Here is a 27,154-nt window from a genome sequence, read left to right on the forward strand (position 1 = left end):
CTATAACAAGGCTTACAAATATTCACTTGAGGCATTCCACAAACAAAATCCTTATCAATTAATTTGAGGAACAACATTGAAGCTGAAACACAAAACAAAATGTCTAGGTACTGGCAAATAATGCAATGTAAATTACTCCAAAAGCAAGCTTATGCACTATAAAAAAGTGTGTGTGGCATACATGAAACATCTTGTTGCTCCCCCAAAAAACCTCAAACTAATTAGATAGTGGCCCTATGTGAGGTTCTGTTCATAATACTCACTACTAGTTGCCTTTTGAATGTCAGTATGTATGGGGTTTAGGCCATTGGGAAGGTTGACCACATTAACAAGTAATTCTAGCTGTACTGTGACGGGTAACTTTTTAAATGGATGTTATTTTACAAAATAAACAACAGAGTATGGATTGTGTCCCTGACACTCAAAGGGACATGGTCCTTCGCCTATCCCCCAAACTTTCACAAAATTAGTCATTAATGTAAAGGACATACTGTAGCACACCATACACAGGATGTACACGCTTGCTTCAACATAGGTGTTTCTCTTTAAACCCTGTCATTTCAGTCATATATTACTTTTTGGGTAGTCATTGTGAACATAAAAGCAGCAGCAGCAGCTTAATTCATTTTCTAAAAGGAGCCTTGAATTCCGTTACAAGGGGCAAACTTATTCTAGTGTAAAGTCATAGTGAATTCCTTTGACTTGGTAGGCCTGAAAGAAGCTCAGAAACCCATCGTGTTATGCCATTTCTGAGAGAGAATTATATCCATGAACATACACTACCAGTCAAAAGTTTGGACACCTACTCATTCAAGGGTTTTTCTTTATTTTTACTATTTTCTACATTTGTACAATAATAGTGAAGACAAACACTGAAATAACACATATGGAATCATGTAGTAACCAAAAAAGTGGTATACAAATCAAAATATATTTTATATTTGAGATTCTTCAAACAGCCACCCTTTGCCTTGATGACAGCTTTGCACACCTTGGCATTCTCTCAACCAGCTTCATGAGGTAGTCACCTGTAATGCATTTCAATTAACAGGTGTGCCTTAAGTTAATTTGTGGAATTTCTTTCCTCCTTAATGCGTTTGAGCCAATCAGTTGTGTTGTGACAAGGTAAGGGGGGTATACAGAAGATAGTCCTATTTGGTAAAAGACCAAGTCCATATTATGGCAAGAACAGCTCAAATAGCAAAGAGAAACGACAGTCCATCATTACTTTAAGACATGAAGGTCAGTCAATACGGAACATTTCAAGAACTTTGAAAGTTTCTTCAAGTGCAGTCGCAAAAACCATCAAGCGCTACGATGAAACTGGCTCTCATGAGGAACACCACAGGAATGGAAGACCCAGAGTTACCTCTGCTGCAGAGGATAAGTTCATTAGAGTTACCAGCCTCAGAAATTGCAGCCCAAATAAATGCTTCACAGAGTTCAAGTAACAGACACATCTCAACATCAACTGTTCAGAGGGGACTGTGTGAATCAGGCCTTCATGGTCGAATTGCTGCAAATAAACCACTACTAAAGTACACCAATAAGAAGAGACCTGCTTGGGCCAAGAAACACAAGCAATTGACATTAGACCGGTGGAAATTTGACCTTTGGTCTGGAGTCCAAATCTGAGATTTCTGGTTCCAACCACTGTGTCTTTGTGAGACGCGGTGTGGGTGAACGGATGATCTCCGCATGTGCAGTTCCCACCGTAAAGCATGGAGTAGGAGGTGTTATGGTGTGGGGGTGCTTTGCTGGTGACACTGTGTGATTTATTTGGAATTCAAGGCACACTTAACCAGCATGGCTACCACAGCATTCTGCAGCGATACGCCTTCCCATCTGGTTTGGGCTTAGTGGGACTATCATTTGTTTTTCAACAGGACAATGACCCAACAAACCTCCAGGCTGTGTAAGGGCTATTTTACCAAGAAGGAGAGTGATGGAGTGCTGCATCAGATGACCTGACCTCCACAATCCCCCGACCTCAACCCAATTGAGATGGTTTGGGATGAGTCTGACGGAAGGGCAGCCAAAAAGTGCTAAGCATATGTGGGAACTCCTTCAAGACTATTGGAAAATCATTCCAGGTGAAACTGCTTGAGAGAATGCCAAGAGTGTGCAAAGCTGTCATCAAGGCAAAGGGTGGCTATTTGAAGAATATTTGATTTGTTTAACACTTTTTTGGTTACTACATGATTCCATATGTGTTATTTCATAGTTTTGATGTCTTCACTATTATTCTACAATGTAGAAAATAGTAAAAATAAAGAAAAACCCTTGAATGAGTAGGTGTGTCCAAACGTTTGACTGGTAATGTAACTAACTAGCAATAATTATGCACAGCCTGATAATATGAAGTTGACCTAGTTAACCATGTGTTGAAATAAGTTGTTACTGATACCTATATGTGGTTACACATTTACATTACAACACATTCTCGAGGGAGTTACTACAGGGTATATTAAATACTTTACAATGGTATATATATCAATCATTGCTGTTGCCAAGGCAGCTAATATACATCAAACAATTTACAAAAGACACTCAAGGATATGTCCCTTCAGAGAAGGCCTGAGAGTATTTCTGATGTCTAGGTTCAAATCTACAGATTGTCTCATTCTGGTAATACACCTGTTTCCGTTCATCCTTATAAAAGATATTGTAAATGTTGTAAGGCATTTTATATACAGAGTAAGTGTGGCCTCGTGAGGGCCCTATAGACAGGCTGAGCTAACCCCAGTCCTCAAGTCCAGCCAGCAGATAAGCCTTCCTACTGATTAGTCAGGTAGCCTACTGCTCCAAGATGCAGCCAGTTGCCAGGCAAAAATAAATACTAAGTACTGGACTTGTCCTTGAAGGCTGGGGTTGTCAATTTCTGGACAATGAGAACAAAATGTAACAGACAAAAATGGGAGACCCCTTAACTAGCAGCACTGCAAAGAGTCTCCCCTGGAACTGTGTTTCTAAGTCTGACGTACAACACAAGGCTTGAGTCAAGGCATCCAGCTGGAATGTATAGATAGAAAACTGTTAATTTCTCAGTAGGTGGCAGTACCATAGTAGGACAATGGCACAAACTACTAGCTAGCTCTGTCATAAATGCGCATTAGGTATGTACACAATGTATATAAATTTGTCTGAAAGTCAGATATTGTAGGAGCACATGGATTCAAACATGGCTACAGTAGAAAATCTTACTTCCATAACTCAACTAGGAGGTCATGAGGCTTCCCATATTGACACCATCTCTGTCAACTTTTTATGGTGTGTGACCAGCAGTTAAACTGCCGGCAGAGCTGTGTGACATTGGGCACTTCAGACTATTAGTGTGGGATCCTACTATCACTCTGCCTCTGCAGCCAATAACCAATAACCAGCCAAGTCTCTCAGGGACAGCGTAAGAGTGAGCGACAGAAGTCAAATTAGGTCAGGTGCACTGTCCTGTGTTTCCATGGTTATGTCTGTGTGATTGTACTGGATGTGAAGCATATAAAGGAAATATGAGAAATTAAATACATGGCATATCTTTCAATCCAACTGCTCATATACATCGTACAACTTTGCTGTTGTTGATGATGTTAGGTTATTTCCAAATTGAAATTAAGAGCATAAATCAATGCAGCTGAGCATATCAGCCACACATACACGCTGTAGACACCAATGCCATACACACACACACCAGAATTCAACACTGCCATACTCTGGTACGGTCAATCTGGATAGGGCGAGTATTAATGGCAGATGAGGGTTGGCAGACACAGCACTTACCAGAGTATGGAACTGTGACTTCCAGGCCTCTCAGGAAGAACAGGGATGTGGTTAGTGTTTAGTGGGATTTACAAAAGGCTTGTCACAACAGGGTCTTACATTAATTTCTAACTGGCAAAAACATAAATGAATCCCTTTCAATTTAAGTATATACCAAAATAAAATCTCTAAAATACTCTCACACACGCAAAAACACACTTAAAGTAGTAATTTGGCATCCATTAACGTGGCGAAGAGACAGGAGTGCTTAGATATTACACTCACTGATGTCCCCATCACCTCATCTCTATCCCAATAGGACTCTGACCAAACTGTTGATTATCTCCAATTGGAAGGAGCTAATTGACCCCCACCAACCAGCAAATGTTACGTGTTTTCAGTAAAAAGTCTAATGCTCAAAAACGGAACTGAATCAAAGCAGGCATATCTACACATATGTGCTGTAAAACAAAATAACAAAAAAAGCTTATCAACTGCAACAATAATGAAAATGAATGAAAATGAATGAAAATGGTTTCCTTTAAAAAAGTTGGTGCTATGAGAGGAGATATTTCAGATTCTGAATTCTTTCCGTCCCAGAATCCTGTTTCTGGGATTTCTCATTTTGCTATAAAATCACCCCCAATAACCTTGACCCCAGATCACAAATATAGTGCACTGTGCGACTTGTAACAAAGTTTGGCCAACTGTACGAAATATTAGTGGTAGTTGTCATAGCGTCCCTTCCTCTGTTGTCCGGGCCCACTGAGGGTAGAGGATGGCAGGCACCAGTGGCTTGGGAACGGCTACTCCTCAGTTTGTCTCGTCGCTATCTCTCGCTCTTAAAAAGGGGCTGTGCGTAGGTGTCAGTTCAATGTGAAAAGAAATGCGGCCCCCCTCTTTCTCGCTCTCTCTCACACAAACACACACCCATCCTCTGTTACAATATAACACATTTGTCTTTATCCTTGGGCTCTTTTTTGGGTTTGCGCTCCCCGGCAGAGGGCTGCTTCCCAGGGCTGGGCGTGGCTCCAGCTGCTCTTGATGATGCTGCTGCCGATGATGATGATGCTGCTTCTGCTGCTGCTCTGTCTGCTTCGTCACTGCCCTCTGCTGGCTGCTGCACAACAGACAGGAGCGTCAACCATAATACCTACCTGTGGCTCAACCATAATACCTACCTGTGGCTCAACCATAATACCTACCTGTGGCTCATTCAAGCCGGTGAATAAGCAACATTACATCACAACAACATTACATTAAACATAGAGATACATTCAGATAGAACATGTATTGTGTCCAACAGATTCATGTCAGCTATAGATTTCATTTCTATCTGACTAAACCCCTGACTCTGCTATATCTATATAAACTGACAACCCTTACCTTTTTTCTCATTCTCATTCCTCATTTTTTCCTACACATCTTTCTCTCATCATATTGCTAATTCAATTCCACTCCTCCCATCTTCCCTCCCTCCTTCTCACAAGCTCCCTTCCCTCCCTCCCTCCCTCCCTCCCTCCCTCCTCTTCCTTCCTTCCTTCCTTCCTTCCTTCCTTCCTTCCTTCCTTCCTTCCTTCCTTCCTTCCTTCCTTCCTTCCTTCCTTTGTGGCTCCTTCCCTGACCTGTGCTCGTGCTGCGGCAGCCTGCTCCTGCTCCTGTTCCTGGTAGTACTGGGAGGCTCGGCGGTCCTCCTCCTCCTGCAGCTTCTTTGCCAGCTCCAGGTCACTGATGCCCTCGGGGAGCTGCTCCCACTGCAGGTCCTGACTCTGCTGCAGCGACAACGCCATCAGGTAGTCCTGCATACAGAGAGAGAGAGAGAGAGAGAGAAAGAGAAAGAGAAAATAGGACCAGGTCAATGCGTTTCACTTCATGGTGTTTACACTGTTACCAGAGTGATGTGCCACTGCCAAGTGGTTAAGTAAGCCTAGTTGTAAACTACAAAACACCACCCATTTTAAAGTCAGGGCTAAACACCTATTTATTCATTCATAACCCTCATGTAGAGTGAAACCAATCTTTTCCTGAGTGCAGCAGCAGATTGTCTTAATTGTTGGCTATGATATGCCCTCTCAAGCATAAGAGTGTCTGGGTCTGAGTGGATGAGAGTGTGAGTAGTGATGACCCCCTCCCTCCCTCCCTCTCTGTACTGGGTGAGGGTGGTGATGTGGACCCTGGCAGACGAACAAGCTGCTGGGCAGCCCTGCCACCAGGCCTAACGGGACAGCCAATCAGCTGTCGGCTGCACAGGGGACACAAACCACATCATGCATTATTAAACAGCCAATCGAAGTGCAGCGTGACGCAGCACAGTACAGAGAGAGGCGCCACATGTCACGGTCATCTCCTGATCAGGCATTCAGACATCAAAACCCTGAGTGTGTGTGGGGGGTTAACGGGAGAGCAGGGGAGCTTTGAACATCTATTATTGAGGAACTTTCCCCTGCTACTCCTCCAGGGTAGAGCTGAGTGCAGATGGAGCAGGCTAGGAAGCCACGGGGAAAACAGAGCCCAGAGAGAGAGGATGTGTGTAATATTTACTGTACCCTTTATACAATCCACTCTGTTTATCTTCAGGTACACTCTGTCATTGTGACTCACCCTGACCTAGTGTGTTTATAATGCTGCACTGTGACTGGTATACATCCTCTGCAAGAGATATGTGGGGAACCCAATAGTGCGAAATGGCTGCCATGATTAAGCTAGATGGGTGTTCAGCATTGTTTGTCATTGCTCCCATTAATGAAGTGGAATTGGATCAGAGAGCCCAATTAGCGTAGTGGTCTGACCTGGTCTATCTGGTCCTGTTGTCCGCGGTACACTGTCTCTGGGTCTGACGGGGGTCGCAGGCGGAACTCAGAGTCACAGAAGTTGCCATCCCCGTCCACGTTGTGTAGGCTCTCCCACACCACCTTCTCCTCCGTCAGGAAGCCCTGGTCTGTCACCAGGAGGTACAGCTGGCCCTGAGCACACAGAGACACACACGTTATACACACACACACACACACACGTCTTATCACTGCCAGCAAACACATCTACACACCCTCTTATTCCTGTAGTAGGTTACACCCGGAATAATGAGTCTCTCTGTGTGTGTGTGTGTGTTTAAAGGAGGGTGGCTTTGGTACTGGTAAGCATTTCTCTTGGGGTCATGCATGCTACACACAGCTTGCTTCACTTGGCAAGCATGCTCACACACACACACACACACACACACACACACACTCTCTCTCTCTCACACAGACAGGCCTGCTCCACTTGCCCTGCTATAGATAACAGGAAGAGCCTGTCCCAGCTGCAGTGATAAGGGGAGGGAGCACAAGGCGGATGAAACCATCGTAGATAGGATTCAAACTCTCTAGGTGCTGAATAGGTCCCCATCACGTGTCTGCCATGCTCCTAGGGGCATTTGTATTTATGCCCTCACCCCAGTCACAGAACCCTGTGTACTGAACATTACATAACCTGGGACTGGGGTGTGGGGAGCTCTATTGGGAGGGGGAGGACGGGGAGAGGGGAATGCACTACCAGTGCTCAGCTGTTAACAGATGGTTGTTAAGACTTGGATGAAAGAAAGTCCCATGTGTCAACAACCCACCATACATACAATGGGGTGATCTGATCCGGAAGTTAGCTATACATTTGAAATAAAGGCTTATCTGGGACTGAGTGATATGAATTCAGTAACATTGTGCAATTAATTTATAAAACACCCTTTCCCACTACTAAGAGGACAAGGCAGACTTGACTTGTTTTGTTCATAATGGATGGTGGTTAGGGGACGCTGTAGTAGAGGAAAGTAAGGAAGAACCATTCACAGTAAACAGTATTTCAAGGCCCCATTTGTCATAACCAGTGGATAAAGGCTTGGCAATGATTTGAGTGGTCAGTCACCTTGAACTTGATCATGGTGCTGAAGTGGTTGTTCCTGAAGAACACACAGAGCTCTCCTTCCTGCACGGTGGACGTGAGCTCACACAGGCCGTGGTACGTCAGCTGGGTGGCCGTGCTGTGCAGAAACTGCTCCGCTACAAAGCCTGCAGGCATAGAGAGAGAGAGGGGGAGAGAGAGAGAGAAGTCAAGAGATAGAGTGAGTCAGTGAGAGACAGACAGACACACAAGACCGACAATGATAGACAGGCTGACATACAGACAAAGACTTAGAGACTGATACAAAGTGATGTACAGACGGACCAGGAGATAGACACACTGACCTATAGACTGAGACACAGAGAGAGAGAGAGAGAGAGAGAGATAGACAGAGTTGTATTGTGACAGGGAGAGGCAGGGTGATATTCTAACTAAGACAAGGAGACAACTAGACAGACGGTGGAGAAGCACTGGAGAGGATGAGAGAAACTGAGATGCAGCTCTCCGCCCCGCTAACTGACTCACTCTTTCGTTATTTGGTTATTTATGTGATGATGCTAAAATGTTTATTCTATTCTACTGAGCCATTTACTTTATGTTCGTAGGAACGAGAAGGAACCTGCAAGTAAGCATTTCGTTGGACGATGTATACCATGCGTATCCTGTATATATAAAAAATTTAAAATAAACTTGATGCTAAAAGCATAAAACATTCCAACCAGAAGAAAACGTGCCTCTGACAGGAATACATGTGACCTGCCCAGGGTGAGCAATACGAGCAGCGTGAGAGAGACGAAAAGGAAAAGAGCTCAACTAAAGTCTGTCGTCCAAAGGAATGTTTAGCCCAGGCGCTCCCTCCGTTTATCTGCTCAGCGCAAAAGGAGGAAATGGAGTGAAATGTCGGTCTTATCAAGCAGCCAGGGATGTGTAGTCGAGGGAGGATGCAGCGGAGAGAAAGAAAGAAAGCAACACATCCCCCCAGTCGGTCGGTCCACCCACCTTCCCCAGCCAGCTCGCTGCTGTCCGACTGTTTGCAGGAGATTATCTTCTCCACCAGCTGGTTGTAGCTGCAGTTACCCACTGCCTTCTCCATGTCGCCCATCTGGAGGGAACATAGAAGAGAGAGAGAGAGAGAGCATTCATCAACCATTGTTGTGTTCTACTATGCAGTGAGGGGCGGCAGGTAGCTTAGTGGTTAAGAGCGTTGTGCCAGTAACCGAAAGGTCGCTGGTTCTAATCCCCGAGCCAACTAGGTGAAAATTCTGTCGATGTGCCCTTGACCAAGGCACTTAACCCTAATTGCTCCTGTAAGTTGCTCTGGATAAGAGCGTCTGCTAAATGACTAAAATGTAAAATGTAAATGTAAGAACAAGCGACAAGAGCATATTGTCATGTTTTCAAGAGAAAAATACTCAGGAGGAGCTGCATGCTAACCAGTCATTTCTTTCATAAATAATGTGTGGAGATGGTTTATTGTCTGTATGACAAAACGGCTTTAGAGTACCACAGTATGTCATAATACCCATAAAACCTAGCGGTCAAACAGGGAAATGGTTCCAATCGTTTTTTCACCATTCATTATTCCCATAGGGGATTTTAGAAACACTTCATATAAGGGCTGTGTTTCGTGTAGGCTTACCCTGGCGTGATGTTTTGTTAACCTTGTAAATCTCTCTAGGACAAGGTGATTTTTAACAATATATTTGCCTGTATATCATAGTAATAGCTACATTGGTTAAAGGTAGACTTAGCGTTATGATGTTGCCGTGAGCAGCACCGCAGTTATTGCAATGAGCCCGAAGGAATATTTTGCTTTCAGTCACACAGAGTATCTGGGCATGTGCACGGGTTCGCTTCAAGCTGCTACAATGTGGTAGCTACAGGACCAAAACAGCGGAGAAGTTCAGCCTCACGCTTAAACGCTCTGAGTTCTTGCGGAAATTGACCCACTACTGCTGTTTTCTTTGTGCATTTACATGAAACACTGAGTCTACTTTTAAAGGGGGCTGAGAGGGGGGGGGGGGTTCTCACCTGCGGGTCCACCAGCCAGCCGTGGTAGAGAGGGATGTCCAGCAGGTCAAAGACGATGCACTCTGGGGTGTACTCAAAGACCCGCACCCCTGTGAACTTCACGTTGACATCCAGCCCCGTCTGCAGCTTGTGCAGCACCGCCATGGCATCACTCATATTCTGGGGAATAACAAATAGAAAGTAATGTTCTGTGTCTTTTCAAGGTCTTTAGCCAGGGCTGTTTGTCTTTGTAGAATTCTTGTTGACTATGGCATTGAAATAAGATTTGACATCGGAAGAAATGTTGAGGACAGTGAACCAACCACTGTCACATACTACAGCAGTTACATAGAGGTAGAAAAACAGCAGTCACCCACAGAAACCAGGTAGTTTGGACTATAAATTAAGTATACAAACTGTACAAATCAGAAAGTGATCTTAACCAAGGAACTTCCTGTCTATCATACTCATCACTCCCTCCTGTCGTTCGCCCCTCAGACACACAAAAGGCTAACACCCGTCTGTAGCAACGCGCATGCCCCGCCCACCTGAGGATCTGTCTTTTTCAGCCATCTATTTCCTGTGTTTGAGGGGTGCAAAATCCACTTGTAACTTAAATCTCGCTGGATTGATTGCTTTCACTTTACTCCTGCGACTCTTTCATACTTTGCTTGTGCCTGTCTTTTTCATTCATTAACGTTACAGCCGCAGAAATGTTTGTAATGACCTGTCAAACACACCCCGGTAACGTCTGAAATGGGCTGAATGGAATACATTGTCTTTCTGTTGCATATATAAGAACACTAAAGCTTCTTCTGGGATGTAACACATCATCTCAACACTTACATCACAAGAAAGAGAAGAAAGATCACTTTATTTTGATGGGTGTTCATTTTTTGTGGAATTGAAAAAAAGTAATCATTTGCTTCGGTTGGAATGTTGACAAATTAGATGCACTGAAATGAAAGCAACTTCCGAAAATGAACACTGATTATAGTGATATGTCTGATATCGCAAACAATTCAAAGTATGTATAGATACAGTGGGGAGAACAAGTATTTGATACACTGCCGATTTTGCAGGTTTTCCTACTTACAAAGCATGTAGAGGTCTGTAATTTTTATCATAGGTACACTTCAACTGTGAGAGACGGAATCTAAAACAAAAATCCAGAAAATCACATTGTATGATTTTTAAGTAATTAATTTGCATTTTATTGCATGACATAAGTATTTGATACATCAGAAAAGCAGAACTTAATATTTGGTACAGAAACCTTTGTTTGCAATTACAGAGATCATACGTTTCCTGTAGGTCTTGACCAGGTTTGCACACACTGCAGCAGGGATTTTGGCCCACTCCTCCATACAGACCTTCTCCAGATCCTTCAAGTTTCTGGGCTGTCGCTGGGCAATACGGACTTTCAGCTCCCTCCAAAGATTTTCTATTGGGTTCAGGTCTGGAGACTGGCTAGGCCACTCCAGGACCTTGAGATGCTTCTTACGGAGCCACTCCTTAGTTGCCCTGGCTGTGTGTTTTGGGTTGTTGTCATGCTGGAAGACCCAGCCACGACCCATCTTCAATGCTCTTACTGAGGGAAGGAGGTTGTTGGCCAAGATCTCGCGATACATGGCCCCATCCATCCTCCCCTCAATACGGTGCAGTCGTCATGTCCCCTTTGCAGAAAAGCATCCCCAAAGAATGATGTTTCCACCTCCATGCTTCACGGTTGGGATGGTGTTCTTGGGGTTGTACTCAGCCTTCTTCTTCCTCCAAACACGGCGAGTGGAGTTTAGACCAAAAAGCTATATTTTTGTCTCATCAGACCACATAACCTTCTCCCATTCCTCCTCTGCATCATTCAGATGGTCATTGGCAAACTTCAGACGGGCCTGGACATGCGCTGGCTTGAGCAGGGGGACCTTGCGTGCGCTGCAGGATTTTAATCCATGACGGCGTAGTGTGTTACTAATGGTTTTCTTTGAGACTGTGGTCCCAGCTCTCTTCAGGTCATTGACCAGGTCCTGCCGTGTAGTTCTGGGCTGATCCCTCACCTTCCTCATGATCATTGCAACTCCACGAGGTGAGATCTTGCATGGAGCCCCAGGCCGAGGGAGATTGACAGTTATTTTGTGTTTCTTCCATTTGCGAATAATCGCACCAACTGTTGTCACCTTCTCACCAAGCTGCTTGGCGATGGTCTTGTAGCCCATTCCAGCCTTGTGTAGGTCTACAATCTTGTCCCTGACATCCTTGGAGAGCTCTTTGGTCTTGGCCATGGTGGAGAGTTTGGAATCTGATTGATTGATTGCTTCTGTGGACAGGTGTCTTTTATTCAGGTAACAAGCTGAGATTAGGAGCACTCCCTTTCAGAGTGTGCTCCTAATCTCAGTTTGTTACCTGTATAAAAGACACCTGGGAGCCAGAAATCTTTCAGATTGAGAGGGGGTCAAATACTTATTTCCCTCACTAAAATGCAAATCAATTTATAACATTTTTGACATGCGTTTTTCTGGATTTTTTTGTTGTTATTCTGTCTCTCACTGTTCAAATAAACCTCCTATTCAAATTATAGACTGATCATTTCTTTTTCAGTGGGCAAACGTACAAAATCAGCAGGGTATCAAATACTTTTTTCCCTCACTGTATACACACAGTTGAAGTCGGAAGTTTACATACACTTAGGTTGGAGTCATTAAAACTCGTTTTTCAACCACTCCACACATTTCTTGTTAACAAACTATAGTTTTGGCAAGTCGGTTAGGACAGTAAGTAATTTTTTCCAACAATTGTTTACAGACAGATTATTTCACTTATAATTCACTGTATCACAATTCCAGTGGGTCAGAAGTTTACATACACTAAGTTGACTGTGCGTTTAAACAGCTTGGAAAATTCCAGAAAATGATGTCATGGCTTTAGAAGCTTCTGATCGGCTAATTGACATACTTTCAGTCAATTGGAGGTGTACCTATGTATGTATTTCAAGGCCTACCTTCAAACTCAGTGCCTCTTTGCTTGACATCATGGGAAAATCAAAAGATATCAGCCAAGACCTCAGAAAAAAGATTGTAGACCTCCACAAGTCTGGTTCATCCTTGGGAGCAATTTCCAAACGCCTGAAGGTACCACATTCATCTGTACAAACAATAGTACGCAAGTATAAACACCATGGGACCACGCAACCGTCATACCACTCAGGAAGGAGACGCGTTCTGTTTCCTAGAGATTAACGGACTTTGGTGCGAAAAGTGCAAATCAATCCCAGAACAACAGCAAAGGACCTTGTGAAGATGCTGGAGGAAACAGGTACAAAAGTATCTATATCCACAGTAAAACGAGTCCTATTTCGACATAACCTGAAAGGCCGCTCAGCAAGGAAGAAGCCACTGCTCCAAAGCCGCCATAAAAAAGCCAGACTACGGTTTGCAACTACACAGTATATATATATATATATACACACACAGTTGAAGTCGGAAGTTTATATACATATATACATATATATACATATACACACATACAAAAGTATGTGGACACCCCTTCAAATGAGTGGATCCGGCTATTTCAGCCACACCTGTTGCTGACAGGTGTATAAAATCGAGCACACCGCCATGCAATCTCCATAGACAAACATTGGCAGTTGAATGGCCTTACTGAAGAGCTCAGTGACTTTCAACGTGGCACCGTCATAGGATGCCACCTTTACAACAAGTTAGTTCGTCAAATTTCTGCCCTGCTAGAGCTGCCCCGGTCAACTGTAAGTGCTGTTATTGTGAAGTGGAAACATCTAGGAGCAACAACATCTCAGCCGCAAAGTGGTAGGCCACACAAGCTCACAGAATGGGACCACTGAGTGCTGAAGCGCGTAGCGTGTAAAAATCGTCTGTCCTCTGTTGCAACACTCACTACAGAGTTCCAAACTGCCTCTGGAAGCAACGTCAGCACAATAACGGTTTGCCGGGAGCTTCATGAAATGGGTTTCCATGGCCGAGCAGCCGCACACAAGCCTAAGATCACCATGCGCAATGCCAAGCGTCGGCTGGAGTGGTGTAAAGCTCGCCGCCATTGGACTCTGGAGCAGAGGAAACGCGTTCTCTGGAGTGATGAATCATGCTTCTCCATCTGGCAGTCTGACAGACAAATCTGGGTTTGGCGGATGCCAGGAGAACGCTACCTGCCCCAATGCATAGTGCCAACTGTAAAGTTTGGTGGATGAGGAATAATGGTCTGGGGCTGTTTTTCCTTTTCTTCATGTAGTCTATCATTAAGACACACAGTGAGGATTCTCTCTGCTTTATCCTCCTTGTTTTCCTACTTGTATTCTTGAGGACAGGTGCTAAAGCACAAGTCCAACGTGAGTCAGCGCTGTGAATACAAAACGTGCCTAAAGCAAAAACACACACACTGACACATGCACACACAACTGTGTGGGCACTGCGTCTCTGTCTGGTGGGTGGCGAAGCTGGCAGCACAGTAAGAGATCAGGAACGTGCCCGCCCACTGCTCCCGCTCTGCCCAGTGCCCAACATGCTGCCTGCTCTGCACACCCACGCCCTCCTGCTGTGTGGCCAAGCCCTGCTCCGCTCAGCTCTAGCCGATCACAGACTACAGATTATGACCAGACTACATCTAAGTAATGCCACCCTAATCATAAATTCTGTGCTGAATATGGTATCCACACAGAGCTTGTGGTATTTGCATGTGATGATGTACAGTAGACTATTCCGTGGTCACTGGACAATGAAGGCCAGTATTCAATAGTTCCACTCCAGCTTTTACGGAAGAGGGAGACTGATTGGATAAACAGGCCGGCCTTCCTGTCACATGTTCCACTAGCAGGCTGGGAGCCAGATCAATATTGAATTCCCACAACCCTGTGGCAGAGCCACACACACGGCCACGCTCATCCGCCAGCTCAAACCAGCAGGTCTCACACACACACACACACACACACACACACACACGCACACACGCACGCACGCACGCACACACGCACACACGCACACACACACGCACACACACACACGCGCGCGCGCTCTGCTTCCACTGGGGACTGGGGAGTGACTCCAGACCTCCATCCGCTTGCAAATCAGGCTGATAGGAACACGTGGCTGACTGACAGACTGATTGACAGACACAGGCAAGAGCTTTGCTTCAGTTTTCATGTCATTGGCACACTGAGTGGACAGCTCCCTGAGTATTATGGAGATCTGGCACAAATCGTTATTAGGTAGCCTACGTCAGTTTTTAGCTCTGCATTTTTGTCTACAACTGCGCACTCTTAAATTCCACAATCATGTATATATACAGCGACACAGCTTCCACATTATTTTTAGTAGCATCTCTATCTCAATAAAATAGAATATTCTATATCATTTAACCATAAAAGTGCTACTGCGTACAAAATCTCATGAGTGCCCTTTATCAAGGCTATGGGAACCTGACCAAAACCAGCCTTGGCAGAATAAACCTTCACTGAGCGCTCCAGTTTCTCAGAGTTACTGTTTAACAACAGCTGAGCAATCTCTATTTTAATCCTCATATCCTCCTCCGACAGATGATGTTTTGAAGCCAGAGTTTATAAATAGAACTCTGTTATGCTGAACTCGTTCAACACTCTTCAAAATCATGAAAGGAACTTGACTATTCAAATATGCAGCAGACAATATCAAACAAAGGCAAGATTTAACAAATGTATTATATTTTGGTTTGGCATGCACATTGGCATGTGAAAGACTCCCTAGTGAAAGACAGCCTCCCTAACCCTCTCTCACCCTATCCCCATTCATGGTGTGAGGCTCCTTCCGTGCCTGGATGAGTGCTCTCCTGTCGTGTTGAGGCAGGGCTTACACAGCCAAATCTAACAGGAACCCACAAATTGTTTCTGCCCCAGCTAACAACACAGAGCCTGCCCTAAACTCTACACATCCACCACATGGCCTATCCACACACATGGACACACACAGTGCACAAATACACACGCCACAGAGCCTGGTGTTCTGGACCATAGTCCAAGATTAGACCACCATAATTACAATGAGTCCACCACCATTTAATTTGAGCGCTGCTAGTTTTTTCTGCTTAAATTCACACAACGTACCAGAAGCTTGGAGAGCTATGACTGTACGGCAGTCAGAACATTCTCCTTCTTATAGTAATCCAGACTCTGGTATGTACACACACACACATTACTTCTCTCCTCCCCGAACGATGACATCCGTGAAGAGAATAACATTCACAGATGTGCTGGTTCTTTGCCACAGCCGAGTAGAGAGGAGGAGGAGAGGAAGAGAGGCCGTGCCCCTCCCACATTCCAGGCAGGCAGCAGGGTTAGGGATGGAGTGTGGATGGGAGTGGGAATGGGAAAGCCATCCCTGCCAGGCCATGTCAGCCACTCAGAGCCCCAGCGCTGGCCTCGATCTGAACAGCCGTGCATCCCTGAGCACCCTCCCACAGCGATGTGAAGAGACACGATCTGCCCCTCATGACCCGTGCTGTGCCGTGGGCCTGGCAAGACGCGGCTTATGTAACCTATATAGGGGCTAAACGCAGCTCCAGGGCAGTGGGCTGTTTTTTCCCTGACACATAACCCTAATCATCACGCTGCTTATTTTCATCTTACATAAATATACATTCATTGGTCTTTCTGGAGATTCATTCCCAATGCAAATGTTGTGCAAATGCACTGACGCAGATGCACATGACCGTTTAAATAGTCATCATCTTAACATTGCATCGTTGCCTATTAGAATAGAAGAGGACAGGAACTGCAGTCACTAAACGGCAGGCAGGGATATTTTAGGTGTAGAAGTGAGAACAAGTGAGCCCCCCTGGCGTGGTGTGATGCTGCTTTTGCTTTTTGGCTGCTGCTCTGCCATCAGAGATCTAAGAGGGAGAGGAGGGGTACTCAACAGTCTAGCCTGCCTGCCTCTCCCTCCCAGCCTCCTCGCTCATCCTGCATGCCCGTCTGATTCTCCAACATGAGCCACAGACAGACACAAAGAGAGACGGACCGGCAGAACAGTGAATAACTGCCCTTATTGATTGTGTTTAGGCAACAACAGTCCTTACCTGCTCATAGTTTAGCCGCTGGGCTTCAGAGATCTCTTTCGGCTTGGCATCGAGGATGTAGTCTCCTGCAGGGGAGAGAGAGAGAGAGAGAGGAGGAAGCAACATCAGAGGTCCTGGGGATACAGGCTAATTAAAGCAGCCACAGACACACAGGGGAGCTGTGAAAATATCATCAGGGTAGTGCCCTGCCCTCTCACCACTGACATCACAAAGTCTGCTTACGTCAATCACATGTAAAGAGGTGATATTATCGACTGCGTTCTGATTCCATAAGAAGTGTCTAATCCTCAGTGAGAAGTGGGGTGTGGAGTGTTAAGCGCTGGCCAGCTATTTTTCCAAGAAGGGCTCGGCCAGGCATGCGGGGTCAGTCGAGCCCCGGCCAGTGGGGAGCCGCTAGAGAGGTGTTGAGGGCTTAGTGTAGGACCTAGGAAGAGCAGCCAATGGGGCAGGCAGGGAGAGCCTTGCAAAGTCAGTCAACCACCACAGAGAGTGAGAGCCCTGTGGTGCTAATCACAGTGCACCTGTCATCCACCCATTAACATTGCACCCAACTCCACCCTCCCCTCTCTGAGCAACACACAGCGGCACAGTCTCTCACTGTCGAAAACATACCCAATTGCGAGATATTTGATGTTACAAGATAACGATTCTGTGAGACTTTTATATCTGAAAAACAAAAATAGGCCTACCTTTTCTCATAATCCAACGATTGCTTTCTTACTTTAGCAAAGTGAGCCAGTGGTCAGTGTGTTTGAGAGCCGGGGAGCTACTCTGATTTCATCTCCATATCTTCTCCTCAGACACAGGCTTCCTCAGCCCAGGCCAAGAATGCACCCAGCTGAGGCCAGTCAACTGACTCTGACATTTCTATGCCCAGGGAAACCCCCGGCCATACCCCCCTATCTCCCTCCCTCCGCCTGCCCCCTGTTCCCTGCCAGCTGACTGTAGACTGTGCCCTCCCTGCCTGGGCCTCTACTGCTGCTGCTGATTCACTGGCATGCCCCACGGAGTACTAAATCCCAACATCGACCAGCAGCCTCTTTAATACAACATACATCTCCTCCACTTCTGCCCTTATGGGCCTCACAGTAGTTATTAATAAAGCGTCTGAATCAGCCCACGTTAAATGGGGCTCTTTGTGAGCAGCTCTTTCTCACAAGCCATTGTTTTTTGGCTGGGCATGAAACAATAACTGTGCGTAGTGAGGCTAGGAGACAGGCCTATCTGCCTGTTCCTGGACATTACACACGATTAATGGTTTGACCAGGGCCCAAATCATTCATTATGAGCCATCAGACACTAGCTGGAGTAAAGACAAAGCCGTCGCCACAAACACAGAGCTGCAATTTATGGGCACTCTTGTGAAAGAAGAGCAGAGACGGCTCACAGGCATATCTGGGTTGATACGCACATACATAGCCTGAATAATGCAGTTAAAGGTCAGCAATGTACAGAAGTGGGATGGCTACAAACATGAGCATTCCTCAGAGGAAATCTAACATGACAGTCGGAAAGCTTGTCACCTGTGATTTGCAGAAGGGTTGAAGTGACTAAAATGTAAATGTAAGTGCTCACTGTGAGTCAGGTTGCTCGAAAGAGACAGGGAATGTTTTTACACTGAGAACTTGGAATCAACCATGGGCATCTGTAGGAGCAGATAAGCAAGGTGCAGAGCTGCAGAGGGAGCAATCAGGGGACTCCATCTGGGGCACAGTGGGGGAGAGGGCCCTGAGTGGTTGGAAGAGGGGGTAAGGCCTCTCTGTGGCTTCTTACTGGTGTTGAACATATAGCTATGAGGTTGGAGTGAGTTCTGTGTTCCATCAGATCCACACATTAGGCTACCTCTAAGAGAATATCTAAAGATGGCAACTATGTTTCTCTCAATTTGCTAATGCTTTGGGTCAGTCTGAATGGTCTCCTCTCTTAGGGTTTCATGTCAGTTGACCAGCAGGGTACATTTTACAGTTTCTTGCTTTCCTCCTCTCTTATAAAAAAGTATTTGGGGAAGGTCAAATTAGATTTGCCTGGTCAGAGTGTAGTCTGACAATGAAATGCACACATGGTAGATGATGCTTTTTCTTCCAGCAAAATGAACCAAACTAATGCATGCAATTCAATTATAATTGATCAGTAATGGATACCAAGTGCTATGGACTCACAAAGGCAGATTCTGTGGGGAGGAAACATTAGGCCATTCCATTAACAGAGTTCAATAACAGACACAATGACTAATTCTAAATTACATTTTCGTAGCCAATGCATCCAAGAAATGTAACATCTAACCAAAAGGTAACAACGTTATTGCATATAATCATTATTACCCCTGGTACAAAACACATTCATGAGAAGTTAAGTCAACATTTGAGTTATATTTCCTGACAATGAAGAATCATCCCTCTGTTTCCCAATCACATTTTGCTGTTTATATTCTATCTTGGTAGCTAACTAACTAATCTGTCCCCCAATTAAGCACTACAGAGTAAACTGTAATTAAACCATGGTGAGAAATATCCTTAGCCATAAATTAACGACAGTCTGTGTCTTGGCCCATAATGATTAATACAGATTAAATCAAAACCAGTTGAATCTGCTAATCACATGCAGAATGTAGGACAATGTAGCACAAACAGTCAGGAGTCTTTTGGTACAAACTGACCTCTATACTGAAGCCCCAAATGACCATATGAAAGTAAACAACTCCCATGGCATGACTAATGTGGATACATTTCAGGACTTTTGGCCTCTCTCAGAACTCAGCAGCTGGTGGCTCCATTTCCCTTATAGTTAGAGTTGTTATTGACGCCTAACAGTCTTTATATGATGCATTTAGCTAGAACACACTCAAAACTGGACACTAGTCATAGCGCCAGTCAAAGAATTAGAGCTTGTAAAATTGAAGCCAAACTGACCACTGCCATGAAAAGAGGACTTGGCTATAGTGACAGGGATTTTTTTTCTCTATAGCTTGGATGAGAATGCCTTTAGTAACAGGACACCCCTGGTTCTACATCATAACAGCACCCAGCTATGGAGGGAGGCAGTGGTGTCAGCGTCCCACGCATGGAGAAAGAACACAGCTCCTGTTTCCCTGACGTTAGCAGGGGCTTGGTCCACAGACATGGGTATTAGCGATGCGCGGGTGAGCTGTTTGTTCATCCGCCCGCAATTGCTAATATTCCCATCCGCAACCGCTGATGAAAATGTGAGGCCCGCACCCGACCCTAACCCACAAATATAGAAAATACGTTGTACAGTCTAAGATGGAAGATTTTTTGACAGGCATTTTTTAGATATGCCTATGTTTCTGCTTATAATTTGCGACATTTTGGTAGGCTGTTTGTCAACTTTTCTATAATTAGATACAGGCAGCTTCTCTTCTGTAATTACTTGTTGCCCTGGAAGACTAAATCAACCCTTGCTCACCAGAATAATGTTATAAATCGATAGAATGAATGCTTCAATCTATACTGAACAAAAATATGTAAGGTGTTGGTCCCATGTTTCATGAGCTGAAATAAAAGATCCCAGAAATGTTCCATACGCACAAAAAGCTTATTTCCCTCAAATTTAGTGTTAGTGAGAATTTCTCCTTTGCCAAGATAATCCATCCACCTGACAGGTGTGGCATATCAAGAAGCTGATTAAACAGCATGATCATTACACTGGTACACCTTATGCTGGGGACAATAAAAGGCCTCTCTAAAATGTGCAGTTTTGTCACACAACACAATGCCACAGATGTCTCAAGTTTTGAGGGAGCGTGCAATTGGCATGCTGACTGCAGGGATGTCCACTAGAGTTGTTGCCAGAGCATTTAATGTACATTTTCTCTACCATAAGCCGCTTCCAACATTGTTTTAGAGAATTTGGCAGTACGTCCAACCGGCCTCACAACCGCAGACCATGTGTAAACACGCCAGCCCAGGACCTCCACATCCGGCTTCTTCACCTGCGGGATCGTCTGAGACCAGCCACCCGGACAGCTGATGAAACTGATGAGTATTTCTGTCTGTAATAAAACCCTTTTGTGGGGAAAAACTCATTCTGATTGGCTGGGCCTGGCTTTGCGCCCAAGTGGGTTGGCCTATGCCCTCCCAGGCCTCCCAATGCTGCGCCCCTGCCCAGTCATGTGAAATCCATAGATTAGGGCCTAATGAATTCATTTCAATTGACTGATTTCCTTACATGAACTGTAACTCAGTAAAATTGTTGAAATTGTTGCGTTTATATTTTTGTTCAGTATAGTTGACATTGTTCAAATGTGTTCTCTTTCATCTCTGCTTCTCTCACACAGCAAATACGTTTCGGGACCAAGGAGAAAATGTAATAACTTTAAAAAACATGTCCAAATGACATCAGTTTCACCGGTTAAGGAAAAAGCTGTTAAAACGACTCAACATGTTTTTGATAAGATCTCAGTCCAGCTTGGATGCATATTTTATGTGGTTAAAATAATAATAAAGATAATTGGGTGGTGGCTTCCATTTGTCCTATTTGACACTTTTATGATGCTGATAAAGAGCACCGCCACCTTTATAGACGGGCCCTAACCACGCATTCATTCTCTCAAGATGCTGAAAGAAATAAATCATATTTCTCCACTCATGTACCCGTTTCAAAATGTATATTTGGTGTATCATTTTACTGCAAGAAATGCTTAATTCTGCAGGAGTTAATATTATATTAGGCAATGTGAGAGGTTATAGACCTACAGTCAGTGTCCAGATTTCAGTTAGGCTACTATTCCATTTAACCAATCTGAACAGTACAGTTCCCTTGATGTGCCATTTTGAAGTCCCCGTCTTGTGACTGTCGAATTTGTATAGTGCCTCACAATCATCACACATCACATAGCCAGAACTGCTATCATCCTCTTTTACCACTTCACTACATTTTCCCCAAACATCAACTCTCCATTTCGCAGCTTTTCTAAATTATTATTGAATTAAACTCTGACATTGTCCTTTTTGCCTCAATGGATCGATCTTAACTTTTTCTGCCCAAGTTCCCAAATGCATTTGGCAATTGGCGTGTATTTAGGGGCTACAGTTAGGCCCCAAAGCTTAGGCTACACACTAACGCCAGATAAAAAGAATGAAAGAAAAACCTAAATGAAGTCTATAGATATGAATTGCACAAGAGCTATACATTTATGGATTTTTTATGCATCGTTTCTCTTTATCCAACCCGCCCGCCCTTCATCCATACAACATTTTATGACCCTAAACCCACCCACCCACCCTATCTGTGGGGACTGCAGGTGTATCACTAACGGGTATACAAGTACATATGCACTCTTCTGAGGGCAGGTCTAGCAGCTAGGTGAGGACCAGTATGTGTAAAATGACCCAGGTAGAGTATTGAATTTATTACAGTATCTTCCAAAATACTGTAAATCCAATTCATTTATTGGGTGCGTTAGTAAATTCAACCTGGCAATCTACTCCGATTTCAGAGCAAGTTTGAGTGTCAGAGCGCAGAATAATATAGGAATTTACGAACACCCTAAACTCGGTTGTTATGACAGGTGTAAGTAAACATTGGCTAAAACATTTTATTAAATTGTTGACAGTAACCCGGATGAAGTCACTAACCCTCCTGATATCATGAAACACTCTAACCAACTCTGCTAGGGCAAGTAAAATGTTCAGAGAGAGGTGCTCTCTTTTTGTGTCTGGAAGTAGCTAGCAAGCTAGCCAACTTTAGCCAGTTAGCTTGGGTGCTTGACTGCTGTTCTGAGCTCAGAACGCTCGGTTCAACCCTACTCCACGGCCAGAGCGTCCAATCTGACAACGCTCTGAATTTACAAATGGCCCAGAGCGCACTCTGACACTAGAGTGAATTTACAAACGCACCCATTGTATTCACTGGCTAAAAATCAAGTGGAGGTTTAGTTTATCTGGGATGTAGAACGACAACTCAGGTAATATTGGTATATGGGTGATTTCACAGCAGCTATGCAATTACTGTGTGCCATAGCTTAAATTATATGAAATCCATATTATATAGTAATTTATCCTAAAGCTAGGAGAGGCAGCAAATCCACAGTCTACTGAAGGGAGGCGAGTAAATTAGTAAAATAAGACTGAGGGGCCAGGCAGGCAGTGAGGCAGGTCCTGTGATTATTCATACAGTAATGCCTTCCCAGGCAGTGGGACATAATTACAGCCCTCCAGTACTCTGTCATTAAGGTCACATTGCACTTCCCAGGCTAGTTTCTACTACAGCTCAATGCTCCACTGCACTGGTGTACTAAATTTACAACCAGACTAGCAATTTGTGACATGGACCTTCTCGGTAGGTACAAAACCAAAGAAAAATACAGTATTCTCCATCCCTTTGAGCACTGTCAAGGTGGCTTGTATTTTTACCATGCTTAAAATACAGGTCATAAACTGTACACTTCACCCTCCAGGAGGGCAACTAAAGCACAGGTCACTGATTTATATGACATTCGGTCTTTGGTTTCGTAGACAGATTCTCACTTATACTCACCAAGATATTCCATCAACTGTTCAGCAGTTATGATCTCCATCATTGGTGGCATCTTCACCTGTAATGGAACCACATACATTATTTAACAAACCAAGCAATATGACTAAAGTTAGCCAGGACAATAGAACCTGGCTGACAGGCATCTCCCTCCCCCATGATTATGGTTCACAGTAAATACACCCACACCTGGGAAGTGGAAAGCTGTGTTTAAAGTCACCAGAAGTGTACTGTCAGCGGTTGCACGACTGTCAGCACACAGACAGGCATTTGAAGCAAATAATTCTGTTTACAGTCACTTCATGGCACCCATTTTCACAGTAGGTAGTGAAGTTTTAGGGAAGGTTTCAGACACCACAGACACAGAGCTGGAGTTTAAGTTGTGAAGCCACATACCGAATCAGAATCTCCACTGCCTGCCAACCAACCGTCACTGACAGTAATTAAACGTTATCTTTATGATGTAAATTAAACCAGAGGCTTAAACAGGACTCAATTGGACGCTGTCAGAGACTACTTATAAGAGAGGGACTGAGCTGCCAAGGCCACAGCACAGGGAAAATATATACAATTGGGTCTATGGTATAATTGGTCAATGTGACTTATGTCAACAAGCTCCATCATAAAATGACTGTAATTGAGTATTAAGAGAAAATAAAGATGAGTGCATATGAGTGGTACAATTTCAACTTTCTTTATGAATCTTAAACTTTTCATGGCATTCTATATTCTGTCAGGTGACAATAGCTTATTTTACTACTGATCATTCAATTTTGATTTTAAACTGATAATACAACAGATTTATTTAGTTTAGTTATGATGACCAGCTTCAGAATGACCTCTCTATTAGTAATTTAGTATTGACAAATAATAGATTTGGAAATGTTCCAAATGTAAACTTGTCTCAGAGGTCCGGTCATGAGGTCAGTAATTTACCCTCCATGCCAGCAATAGGACATTCATAATTGCCAGCAATGGGCATGGGCCGTTCTCGTTCTGGGTAATGATAGGTGTGTTTTCCTCCTTCCACTTGATCCACTTGATGTGGTATATAGACTGGCCAGCGCCCCGGTCCTTGGTGCACGGGATCTTAGTTCCATCAGCCCCATACTCGCTCTGTAGTGTTAGGGCCAGCCCCCTGTCCTCCAACCCATCACTGTTGAGATCGAAACTGGGACAGGAGTTGAGGTTTGAGAAGGACTCAAGTGAGTCAATGCTCCTAGATTCTGCCGCGATGCACGGGTCACTCCCACTCGGCAAACCCTCGCATATGGTATTGTCAATCGCAACTCCACATTTGACGTTTCCCGTATTTGTTTTGTCCGGACATAGGTGTGTCGGTTTTGCCAGCTTCACTGGTTCAACTGACGCACAAACAGAAACCTCAGCTTGATCATCTGTAATCCTTGCCCCCGATTCCCCCATCGAGGAGGGCTCGCCATCCGTTTTGTTGTTTACTAACTTTGAGGTGGCACCCTCGCTATTTCCTGTAGCCAGCTGCGAGCCATTTCCCATCCCGTTACTCAAATGATCTCCAGATCCAGAGGACAATGTCTCCGACCAACCACTCGATTGAATGTTCTTCTCTTGCACCGGGAGAAACATTTCTGGCATATTTAATTTCTCAACACTGGAGATAGCATTACTAGCAGTGCTAGGAGCACTACTGGAGCTAGTAGTACAACTAACCAAAGTACTGAGAGAATGCTCACTATTCTTGCACGTATCGGTCACTCCCTTCATTCCGCCAACTGTTTTAATATCGCCCATTTCTCCTGCAATAGTAGCACATAGAGTACTTCCTCCAACATCTCGATGCAGATTTGAATTTTTCTCCATTTCGATTTACACACTGTCGACAGCTTTTAGCTAGCTTAATTGCAGCTCCAGCTTCAGCCCCACAGACGCCATGACATCTCTGCCAGTGACGTCACTGGAGAAGAGCCCACAGAGTTCTGGAAGAAATGCCTCGTCAGGCCAAGGAGAGGCAGTAGAGAATAACAGGAGACTTGAGTGCTCTGTTTTTCATAATTTGGGTGTGCTGTGTAAACTTTTATTCCGTTTGCAACAAATTGCACATGCTTTCTCGTCATGGTTTCCTGTCATTTTTACATTCATATTCATTGTCCCCCACGATGAAATCGGGGAGGGGCTATGGATCTATCTCCAACCTTTCCTTTATATGTTAATTCAAACTTTAGTCACGCGATTTCTCAGAAAGCACTGGGCCGATTTTGACGAAATTTGGTTGAATAACGTCTTGCAATAGAGAACCGGTATTTACAAAATTACACTGATTGGCCAGATGGTGGGTAGGTAACAACACATCTGCCACACTGATCCTCAACACGGGGGCCCCTCAGGGGTGCGTGCTCAGTCCCCTCCTGTACTCTCTGTTCACCCATGACTGCATGGCCAGGCACGACTCCAACACCATCATTAAGTTTGCCGACGACACAACAGTGGTAGGCCTGATCACCGACAACGATGAGACAGCCTATAGGGAGGAGGTCAGAGATCTGGCCGTGTGGTGCCAGGACAACAACCTCTCCCTCAACGTGACCAAGACAAAGGAGATGATTGTGGACTACAGGAAAAAAAAGAGGACTGAGCACGCCCCCATTCTCATCGACGGGGCTGTAGTGGAACAGGTTGAGAGCTTCAAGTTCCTTGGTGTCCACATCACCAACGAACTATCATGGTCCAAACACACCAAGACAGTCGTGAAGAGGGCACGACAAAGCCTATTCCCCCTCAGGAGACTAAAAAGATTTGGCATGGGTCCTCAGATCCTCAAAAAATTCTACAGCTGCACCATCGAGAGCATCCTGACTGGTTGCATCACCGCCTGGTATGGCAACTGCTTGGCCTCTGACCGCAAGGCACTACAGAGGGTAGTGCGTACGGCCCAGTACATCACTGGGGCAAAGCTCCCTGCCATCCAGGACCTCTATACCAGGCGGTGTCAGAGGAAGGCCCTCAAAATTGTCAAAGACTCCAGCCACCCTAGTCATAGACTGTTCTCTCTGCTACCGCACGGCAAGCGGTACCGGAGTGCCAAGTCTAGGTCCAAAAGACTTCTCAACAGCTTCTACCCCCAAGCCATAAGACTCCTTAACAGCTAATCATGGCTACCCGGACTATTTGCACTGCCCCCCCACCCCATCCTTTTTACGCTGCTGCTACTCTGTTAAGTATTTATGCATAGTCACTTTAACTCTACCCACATGTACATATTACCTCAACTACCTCAACTAGCCGGTGCCCCCGCACATTGAATATGCAACGGTACCCCCCTGTATATATAGCCTCCCTACTGTCACTTTATTTTACTGTATATATAGCCTCCCTACTGTCACTTTATTTTACTTCTGCTCTTTTTTTCTCAACACTTTTTTGTTGTTGTTTTATTCTTACTTTTTTTGTTTAAAATAAATGCACTGTTGGTTAAGGGCTGTAAGTAAGCATTTCACTGTAATGTCTGCACCTGTTGTATTCAGCGCATGTGACCAATAAAATTTGATTTGATTTGATTTGATTTGGTGGTGCTATAACAAGAGATTGAAAATGCACATTTTGAAAGGTCACGCCCCTTACCCCGTTTGACCTAAAGTCATGAAATTCGGTACATAAGCCCCTCTCCTCACAAGGAACAAATCTGCATCAGGGACCCATAAGGTCTGCCATGATGGATTTTCCGCCATTTAGAACTTTGTGAAAAACACTTGCTACTCTTCTGACACCAAATGACCGATCTGCACGAAACTTGATATGTGGCATCTATGGACAAAGGTCTCTCAATGCAATATTTTCCAGACTAGTACTTAAAACAACATGGTCACTATTGACCAATAAACATTCACATGGGCGTGGTCTGGCACATAAACACATATACATCAGTCAAGGATATTCATATTGTAACACATTTTGGAGCACATGTTGCAAACACTGTCAAGAC

At 44.6% G+C, this 27,154-nt stretch overlaps 1 protein-coding gene across 2 annotated transcripts; it reads right to left on the reverse strand.

Moving 5' to 3' along the window:
* Positions 1–3,520: 3,520 nt before the first annotated feature.
* Positions 3,521–25,142, reverse strand: LOC311111814 (ubiquitin carboxyl-terminal hydrolase MINDY-2-like). Of its 2 annotated transcripts, none has more exons than XM_084154677.1 (9): positions 24,133–25,142; positions 23,200–23,257; positions 16,705–16,769; positions 9,655–9,813; positions 8,623–8,725; positions 7,648–7,790; positions 6,543–6,716; positions 5,379–5,552; positions 3,521–4,873 (listed from the first exon to the last, which is right to left on the reverse strand). In XM_084154677.1, exons 1-9 carry the CDS (start codon positions 25,033–25,035, stop codon positions 4,694–4,696), a joined length of 1,959 nt encoding a protein of 652 aa, XP_084010803.1. In that variant the 5' UTR covers positions 25,036–25,142; the 3' UTR covers positions 3,521–4,693. The 2 variants fall into 2 exon arrangements, with proteins under 2 accessions (XP_084010803.1, XP_084010802.1); XM_084154676.1 differs by having other exon boundaries at positions 4,278–4,870; positions 24,133–25,116.
* Between the last annotated feature and the right edge of the window lie 2,012 nt (positions 25,143–27,154).

The sequence above is a fragment of the Coregonus lavaretus genome (assembly GCF_964263955.1).
Source record: "Coregonus lavaretus genome assembly, chromosome: 37".
Classification (NCBI taxonomy): domain Eukaryota; kingdom Metazoa; phylum Chordata; class Actinopteri; order Salmoniformes; family Salmonidae; genus Coregonus; species Coregonus lavaretus.